Source organism: Merops nubicus, unplaced genomic scaffold (genome assembly GCF_000691845.1).
Source record: "Merops nubicus isolate BGI_N331 unplaced genomic scaffold, ASM69184v1 scaffold1971, whole genome shotgun sequence".
Classification (NCBI taxonomy): Eukaryota; Metazoa; Chordata; class Aves; order Coraciiformes; family Meropidae; genus Merops; species Merops nubicus.
The window spans coordinates 76,594-86,091 of record NW_008589045.1 but is presented as its reverse complement, the minus strand read 5'-3'; the positions used below and the strand labels follow the sequence as shown (position 1 = coordinate 86,091).

Sequence of the window (9,498 nt, the reverse complement as noted above, 5' to 3'; positions counted from 1 at the left end):
CTCCCTTTCAGGCAGGCCGCTGCAGACTCTTGTCAAGATGTTACCCAAAGTTTCAGGGTACCTGATTGTCCAAGTCTCTGATGACAAGCTTGAGACAATATTCCTCTTCTGACCGACTCTTACAGAGAATTACACTTAGTTTATAAAACTCTAGCAATAAAAACTGTAGAACTCTCATACAATCTAATTCCTGGTTAGCATCTAGCAATATTAAACATGAAATAAACTCACAATTAAGGACAGTGCAATCCAATATTAGGAAAAAAAGTTGTGTTGAAAACTGAGCATGTAAAAAGAGGTTGGTGGACTTCCAGTACGATTGCTTGCCAGTAGTTCCAAGTTTACTTGGTTTATAGATAAAACAGTTGTTTTTTTAATTATCTGTTTTAATTATTAAGGACTTGATGCATTTTCTTTGGTGCTACGTCAGCTTTCTTCTCAGTTTCAGTGTGAATTAAGGTTTAAAATCTAATTAAGGAAGTGGAGATGTGATGTGTTATTTCAGGTTTCTTTCTCACAATTGGTGGTAAAGATTGTGGGTCTGAATTCTGATGGATATTTTTGAGTCAGAAAAGACTGAAACTTGTTTTCAAACATGTTCATGAACATTAGAAAGGTAAACAAGAGAGATAAGCAGAGAATGACTTTCTTGTAATATCTTGGAGACTTCTGTTTTTCAGATTAGGAGAAGAATTAGGAAGTCTAAAAGATTCTTTCAAATGGGTCATTTGTGACAAATATATTTCTCATCTTGGCTATTTTACACTTTTTGAAATTCATGAGTTGCTAAAAGAAATAAAATGTGATGTGAGGACTTAAAAAGTTGTCCTAATAATACTTTGGAAACGTTGAATCCTTCCAAGGCACTGTTCTCATACAAGAAGAAGCTTAAAAAAATCATTTGGGGAGTAAAAATTAAGAAAATGCGATATTTTTTAAAATTGGAATAAGCAGATGTCTTCATAAAAGGACACAAAACTGTAGTGTGAAGTGTAAAGTTTTCAAATATATGAGTTCTTTCTAATTATCATTGCAATTTAATGGGAACACCCTGTAACTTTTACTGAGATTTCCTAGTTTCATGTTTTGATTTTTTGGTATGGACACAGCTGAAATCACTGAGGTTTCCCAGTAAGAACCTAGTGTTCTGTAAATTCAGGAAACTGCTGACTTTTCTGAGAGGTAAACTTTGTAGATGTCATTTCTTTTCCATTCCCACTTGAGTGCTACAAGATTGCTTGTATGATTAGTGGTATGTTACTTGCTGTGTAACGTGCACCAGAAAGCCCATATGATCTATTACCAAAGGGAATTTCAGGCACATTCTTCAATCCAGAGTATCTTTTTCTTCATCAGGAAGTCTTTAAAATTAATTAATCTTGTGCTTCTCCATGAGCAAGTGGGAAACCTTTCAGTTTATTCATATGGGTGTCTCTTGTTTGATTGGTTCATCTGCTGCAATTCTAGCAGCCTGTTCAGAAACTCACATAGAGTCATGGACTTATCTTGGGTGGAAGAGACCTTTAAGATTGTCGAGTCCAGCTGTTACCCTGGCACTGCAAGGTCACCACTGTCCTTCAGATCCACATCTCCATGGCTTTGAAACCCCTCCAGGGATGGGAATTACACCACTGCCCTGGGAAGCCTGATCCAGCCAAATCTCTCTTTTCCTCTTACCCTTCCAAAAATTCTCTATTGGTTGATGCTGAGACCAGAATCTAACCTGTTTGCAGTTTTACGGGGATAAAGGCCTGGTATGGCAGCAACCCATGTTGCATAAAATATTAGCTGAAAATATTAGACGGACTCTGCCTTGTGCTCAGATTGCAGATAGGTGTTGAACCCACTATATAACCTCTCTCTAAAGCTGTTGTGAAGCTATATTTTAATAATGAAAAAATTTGGATGATCTTCCAGCAGCTTTCTGCATGTGGCTTCAGACTGCAGCGGCACATGTGAGCCTGCCTGACGACCAGCCTCTGATTTGATAATTCACTTTAGGTGTGATCTTAACTGTGAGCAGCAGTATTCATCAACCAATCTTGCATCAACCAGCAAAACTATAGCTGGTCTTCAGAAAATCAGCTTCCCAAAGTGAAGGTATTAGATTCTTGACATCTGGGAAGAAAAAGTGAGGAATATCTTCTGATCTGGGCCAGGAAAAGATCATACTAAATTTTCTTGATAATGGCTTCAGTAAAAGGAAGAGGCTGGAGACATCTGGCTTCCTGCATGGCGGAGGAGAACTGGACTTTGACTATAAATCTCTTGCTTTCATCTGCTATGGAGCTGAAAGGAAGGAAGACATCAAAAGTGAAAGCACAGTCATGAATCAGGTGATTTTAGAAGTGGGGAGATCAGTTTAGGGGTACTTTCTTGTCAAAGGAGGAAATTGGAGAGTCTCAGTGAGCAGGAAAGATGAATAAGATGTGCAGTAAAAAGTTGAAGAAGATTGTCAGTGTCTAGGGAAATGCAGAAAAGGTGATCGAGATACAGGACGGGGTGAAGAAAGGTCTTGTTCTTCTCTTGGAAGAAGATTTCTGATAGTGAGAAGCTTTAGAAGAAAATGAAAAATTAAACATCATGGAGAAGGGGTTAACATTGCCCTAAAGGGTGGCAGCATATTTATCACGTAAGAGAAGGTTGTATGGATTCATGTTTCTTTAATGCAATCCTTTTTGTGTATGTATGTTTACTTCCATGTTCATGTTTACTGTAAGGGAAGAAGTCAGGGCTGCTCTTTCAGGCAGACTCGTGCCCCTTTGGGTTGGATAATGGAGAAGGGAATCATTTGGTCAGTTGTGAACAGAAATTAGCAATATAACAGAAAGTAACAGCAGATGTCATCTAATTCCTCTGTCCTCCTAGGCAGCAGAATCTGTGAGGCCAGTGGGATGAGGCTAAACAAGACCAAGTGCCAAGTCCTGCACTTGGGTTACAACAACCCCTGGCAATGCTTCACGCTGGTGGAAGAGTGGCTGGAAAGTGCCTGGCATAAAAGGACCTGGGGTTGTTGGTTGACAGCTGGCTGAAGATGAACCAACATGTGCCCAGGTGGCCAACAGCATCCTGGCTTACATCAGCACTAGTGTGGCTAGTGGGACTAGGGCAGTGCCCTGTCTCTACTGGGCACTGGTAAGGCTAGCCCTTGAATTCTGGGTTCAGTTTTGGGGCCCTCACTCCAAGAAAGACCTTGAGGGGCTTGAGCATGGCCAGATAAGGGCAGTGAAGCTGGGGAAGTGTCTAGGACACAAGTCTTGTGAGGAGGGGCTGAGGGACCTGTGGGGGTTGAGCCTTGAGGAAAGGTGGCCCAGGGGAGGCCTTCTAGTTCTTGACAACTTGCTGACAGAAGGTTGGAGCCAGGTGGATATCAGGCTCTTCTCCCAAGGACCAAGCAACAGGACAAGAGGAAATGGCATCAGGTTGTGCTGGGGGTGGGTTTAGATTGGACGTGAGGAAAAAATTCCTTTTCCAAAAGGGTTGTCAAGCCCTGTAACAGGCTGTCCGTGAAGTGGTGGAGTCACCACCCCCAAATAATTCTGTGATTGAGGTCAGCTTTGACAGTGGCTCTAGGTACAGTAAGAACCTCTCCAACCTTGGCTGATGCTCTTTCTGCTGCATGTGATTCAGCCAGTCATGTGGGCAAGGTGGGAGAAACAGGTGGTGCCTCAGCTGATGAACTGCTGGAAAGAGAAGACTCTTTTGTTCAGTCACAAAAGCCAGATCCAGCAGCTCCTGCCACTGCTGCTGGCACAGGTTAATGGGAAGAGAAGGGTGAGCATGCAGGGCTCACCACAGCCACTCTTGCTGCTGGAATCTTTGCTATGGAACTTGTCAGGGGTGTTTTTTGTGGCAAAATCAAATAACAGTGCTTCAACGAACCTGGCATGGTGTTCTTCTGGGACCTGGGATCTGACTTGCGTTTGTTATATAGTGCACAAAGCATCAGGCTGTGGTGCAAAATACCATGCAAATGTCTGTGAGCTGGATTAGCCATGACAAGAAAATACATTAGGTTGGTCACCTATGATATTCAGCTGTTTTCTTCTCAAGTATCCGTCTCTATCTTCCATCTGGGATCATTTGGAATATTGTGAAAAGAGCAAGATGTTTTCCACTGTCTAGGTGCTATAGATACACTGAGAATGTAAAGAGAAAAAAACAAACCCCACAGGTATTTCAGCTTTGTTTCAAAAATTTGTGAAGATAAGCCTATTATCATAGACACTTTAAAAAAATTGCAATATGTGAACATGCTCTGGATTTATTTTAGGATTTTGTCTTTTGACAGCAGTAAAATAAAATTTTATCTAGTTTTAACATCCAAACCATCTTGCTAGCTTTATTCAGCAGGTTTTAAAGGGATAGGTTCAGCGCTTCCATTGAAATGTTTTTACTAAAGTGACAATATACAGGAAAGGACCTTATTAAAAATATTTGGTTTTGCTGTCAGCCTTGTTTTTTTTTATGATAGTACAGACTTAAGGGTTGCAACAGTGTTAAAAGAAGTCTGAGGGGAGAAAATAAGTACCTTTTTCTTTAATTCTTTTCAGACTAAAAAGATTTCTTTCTAGGTTCACAGAAATAGGATGTTTGCTTTCAGAAAAACAGTTGCATATATTTTGTAATCCTGATGCTCTGATGTAATTTCAGGATGTAATTTCTTATTTGTTGAGAAAGCGAAAACTTTTTGTGCTCTGGAATCTTTTGCAGCCAAATTCTTTGTCTTCCCTGATTTCATTCCAGATGTTGGACAAGTAATTTGTGCTGTTGGCAGCTTCCTGCACTGTCTGTAGAGGTGGTTTTCTTTTTATTTTTTTTTTAAACAACTATGGAGGATAAACTCCACTAGACAATAAGACCAGAAGTAATCCCCCTCACAGGAGCTCGGTGTGGGTTCTCCATGAAACATGCTGCCTTGTGAAATGGCAGAAGGTCAACGAACAGGCAACAACTTCAGTGTTTGCTTGGCATAATGAGCAGTTTAGTTTGAATTTGGATTTTCCGTGTTTGTTTCAATTTTCAGCCCCATGGTTCCTGTGTTGTGTTACTGCTGTGTCAGGCAAAGGGTAGAAGAGTTAGATCAGGGGCTTGTACAGAAAGTATGTAAAAGTATTTTGCAGGTCATAAATAAACAGTCATGAAAGACGGATGTAGTTATCTTCATTGATGTCATTAGCAATGCAATGCACGGGCTTGCACCAAGTCGCTGGAAGGGACTGAAGTCAACCTAGGCCTCCCTACCTCGATTTGTGGATTGCTGCAAGAGTTCAGGTTTTCCTGGATGCAGTCTATGATAACCTCTGCAGATGTGGGGTCTGGGACAGCGCTGCTTGGACAACTCTATTTATCACAGCTGATGTTTATATTCTTCTTGACCTTGTGGCTCTTGGCTGGTGTCTTGAATCACTGCAGAACAATTAATGTTCTGGCTCCCAGATCATTCTCAGGTTTTCCTTTAGCCAACTGAATGTTCACCTTCCTTCAGCTACAGGAAATGATGATCATCTGGGATAACATGAATGTGGATGAGCAGTGTGCTTGGTCTGCAGGGAAATAATGTAAACAGAAAGAGATTACGGATAGTACAATAGACAGGAGTTTCAGAGGTAGTTCTTGTGATGGTCTGTTTTTGCCCCTTTCAATTATAAAATGTATTTAGTACCGTTGGCTGATGTAGTGAAAACTTTGAAGAAATAATTTAGATTCATACAGTTAAAGGCTTTCACTCCGTGTGGGATTGGTTGTGCACTGTACAGGTGACGTAAACAGTATATGTGCCATAACTCCTGTGGATATTTGTGGCACGGACGGATTTAAAGGCCTGTCATCCACCAACAGTTAACTGCTGCAAATGAAAAAATGGCATTTTTTTCCATTAATAAAACATAAAAAAAGAAAGCACATACTCAGTGGAAAGAGGGAGTTAAAGCAGTGGAAAATCTACATCACTGGAGTGAGAGACTCAAGCATACAATATTCTGGCAATATTCCAAATTTAATTCTGTTTGTGTCCTGGGCAACTGAATCTGTCTCTTCAGTAATAAAAATGTGTAATGCCTGTTTACACAGTCCTCTTCAGCACAGAAAGGACTGCTGCAGACAAACAAAAAGCAGAGAGACAAAAAGGGATGCTGTGACTGCTGTCCTTCCACACAGGGGTTATTTATTGCTGCTGTTATGGAATTTGCACCACGCCAGAATTTAGAAGAGTTTGTGTACAGTGTGCGCTGCACAGGGACTTGGAGCTAAGTGGTTATGAAAGACATGACATTTGTGCACTTGTGGTGCCAGTTTTCAATGGCTAAAGAGTATCTGTGTCTGTATGAACGTTATCAATGTCAGATTGTAGTCTGTGGTGGGTAGATGTTTTCAGAATGTACACAAGTCTTTATAATGAAATGAATGAATAAAAATTATTGTATCCTTTGTACCCAAAATGTGATTTATTTCTTTTGGAATTGTTTCCAGTTCATGAATGTGAAATGTAAGGTAATGTACTCTTGGTGTTTCATTGGTGGTGTTACTAACTTCTCATTTGATTTCCAAAGATGAGGTTCCTGGGGAAGGAAGCGTGAACGTTTTCATTGTACAAAATCTCTTTTTTCACACTGTGTAGATAGGGGCTTGCATCGTTTCAGGATAATAAGACCACTAAATGCTTTATAAATAAAATGTCTTTTAGATTCCACATGATACTTTAATATGATTCTCTATCTGAAGTACAATAAATTTGAGAAACAAATTACTAGTGTGAAATGCCAAATGTTGTTCAAGTCTTCCTGAAATAACTTTTTCCTTCTTTGTCTTGTTTCATGCAGGCTTTCCTTCACCGAATGGTCCAATGTGCTACAGCCAAAGTGGATAAAAATGTCACAGAAGAGACAGTTAAGGTTAGTCTCCTAACAGCACAGCATACTTCTTCGGTTGTGTATCTGATGTTTTATTTATGCATGTTTTATTCTTTTGCAGATGTTGTTTTCCAATATTGAAGATATTCTTGGAGTTCACAAAAGCTTCCTGTCACTGGTGGAGGAGTGCCTGCAGCCAGAGCCCAATGCACAACATGAAGTTGGAACCTGTTTTCTCCACTATGTATGCTCCCTTTTATTACAGACTTATTTCATTTTGTTCCTTTATTAATTGTATTTATTAATTACTGTCATGGCGATGAGTGTACATAGTCATGAGGACAAAATATTACTTGATTGCATAATTTTGAGTACTTTGAGGTCATCTCTTGGTTACTGACATTTTTAGAAAAAAAAAGAGGGGAGGAGCATGAACAAAGAACATATCAAATGGGCAAACTTTTGTTGTTTCATCATTTTTATATTCACCAAATTAGCTCAGGCTGACAAACTGAGCCCTGCAGGGTGAGCAAGGCTGGTACCTATGTGTAATATGGAGACAGGAGGATCAGAATGGTATGAAACTGCAAAAGCACTAATGTCCTGCTTTTTTTTTTTTTTTTAATTACCCTTTGATGCTAGGCAAAAATGTGAATATTTAACAAAGAATTGCACATGGTGGGTAGAATATCTCCATGGCTCTGGACTAAAGATACTTTGCTTCTCAGAACTGCAGTACCTTCACAAGTATGTTTTTATGTCCTGTAGTAATTGTTTTATAGGGTTACTATTTTTCCTGATGGAACAAAAGCAGGATGTCAGTTTTAGAGCTCTACAAAATCAGGGAAACTTAGTCTGCGTTCATTTGTAGGCCTAACAGAAGGTTTAAGTTTCATTGTTATCTTTGTTTAGAGTCCTATTTATTTTCTACACTTTTGCTTATTCACTGTGGGAGGAGAAAATTATTAATGGTTTCTGGAAATGTTTTACAGAAGTTGAGTAACATCACTTATTTGACTCTGCAGAAGTCTGGATCATATTTGCAAACAAGTGTTTGCAGGCAAAATAGGTAATGATATCAGCAAAATAGGTAATGATATCAACAAGTAGGTAATGATATCAGCAAATAAGCCGCTCATGCATTTTCTTCCTGTTGAGTGTTGGTGTTTTTTTTTTTTGCTCCTCCCACTGCCTGTTTTTGTGATAGTCCAGCCTCTGAAATTTTTCAGCAAAACCTTACGGAGGTCAGAAATGGGTAGATTTGGGTTAGACGTTAGGAAAAAGTTCTTCAATATGAGGGTGACAGACCACTGGAATAGGTTGCCCAGACAGGTGTTGGAGGCTCCATCCCTGGAGACATCAAGATCAAGGTAGATGAAGCTCTGAGTAGCTTGATCTGGTTGGAGATATCCCTGCTTATGGCAGGGCGGTTGGACTAGAAGACCTTTGGAGGTCCCTTCCAGTCCAGACGTTCTGTGATTCTATGATCAACAAAAATAGATGTCTTGCATCTGGGTTGGACTCAATGATCTTAAATGTCTTTTCCAACTGAAACGATTCTATGAGTGCAGTACAGGCTGGGATCTACCCAGAAAGAAACTTTGTGGAAAGGGACCTGGGGGTCCTGATGGACCACAAGCTCAATGTGAGCAATCAGAGTGCTGTTGTGGCAAAGGAAGCCAACAGGATGCTGGGTTTCATCAAGAGCATCACTAGTGAGATAAAGAGTCATTATCCCATTCAGTGCTTTTTCAGTCACACCCAGAATACTGTGTTCAGGTTTGGTCTCTGCTATGTAAAAAAGGTGTGGAGTGGCTGGAGGGGGTCCAAGAAAGGCCACGAAGATGACCCAAGGACTGGGAAGCTGCCCAAAGAGGAAAGGCTGTGAGAACTGGGTTTGTTCAGCCTGGAGAAAAGAAGGCTTAGGGGAGATTTCACCATGTTCCAGTATTTAAAGGGTGTCTACAAACAAGATGGAGACTCCTGATTTACAAGGAGTCCCATGGAAAAGATGAGGGGCGATAGGTACAAGTTACCCCAGGGTAGATTCTGATTGGACACAAGAGGAAAGTTTTTCATAATGAGAACAATCAACCATTGGAATCATCTCCCCAGGGAAGTGGTGGAGTCCCCAGTACTGGACATGTTTAAGATCCAGTTGGACAGGGTGCTGGGACAGCTTGTCTAGACCAGGATTTTGCCAAGAAAGGTTGGAAGAGATGGTTTTTGAGGTCCCTTCCAGTCTGGCATGATTCTGTGATTGAAATTCCCAAGTGATACTTTCAGACTGTTGATAATTCTAATTTGAGGCTGGACCTCAAATAATAAATGTAGGAGGAAGAGCTGACCTCTCAAAATGAAGAATGTATTAGCTATTCAGCTTTAAAAAGTGTTCATTCCGTGTTCTATTAATTAAAAAAAAAATCGTAATGGCAAGTGAAAAACAATGTATTTCTTTCTTTCTGCAGAAAGAGAAATTCCGTATCTATGATGAATACTGCAGTAACCACGAGAAGGCACAGAAAGTTCTGCTTGACCTTAACAAAATAAGAACTGTGCGGACATTTCTTTTGGTAAATAAATATTGAACTCATTCAAACTTAACATTTTTGGCTGGGCTGTGAGTTAGCAATGTTGCCTCCACCAT

At 40.2% G+C, this 9,498-nt stretch overlaps 1 protein-coding gene across 1 annotated transcript in view; it reads left to right on the top strand.

Moving 5' to 3' along the window:
- Positions 1-3,636: 3,636 nt before the first annotated feature.
- Positions 3,637-9,498, top strand: part of PREX2 (phosphatidylinositol-3,4,5-trisphosphate-dependent Rac exchange factor 2) — a gene marked incomplete at its 3' end in the record, with an annotated part of 77,153 nt that continues 71,291 nt past the window's right edge. The window contains exons 1-4 of the mRNA XM_008949457.1: positions 3,637-3,774; positions 6,822-6,893; positions 6,973-7,095; positions 9,320-9,424. Of these exons, the coding sequence (XP_008947705.1) occupies positions 3,637-3,774; positions 6,822-6,893; positions 6,973-7,095; positions 9,320-9,424 (438 nt within the window). The remainder of the gene's footprint in view (positions 3,775-6,821; positions 6,894-6,972; positions 7,096-9,319; positions 9,425-9,498) is intronic.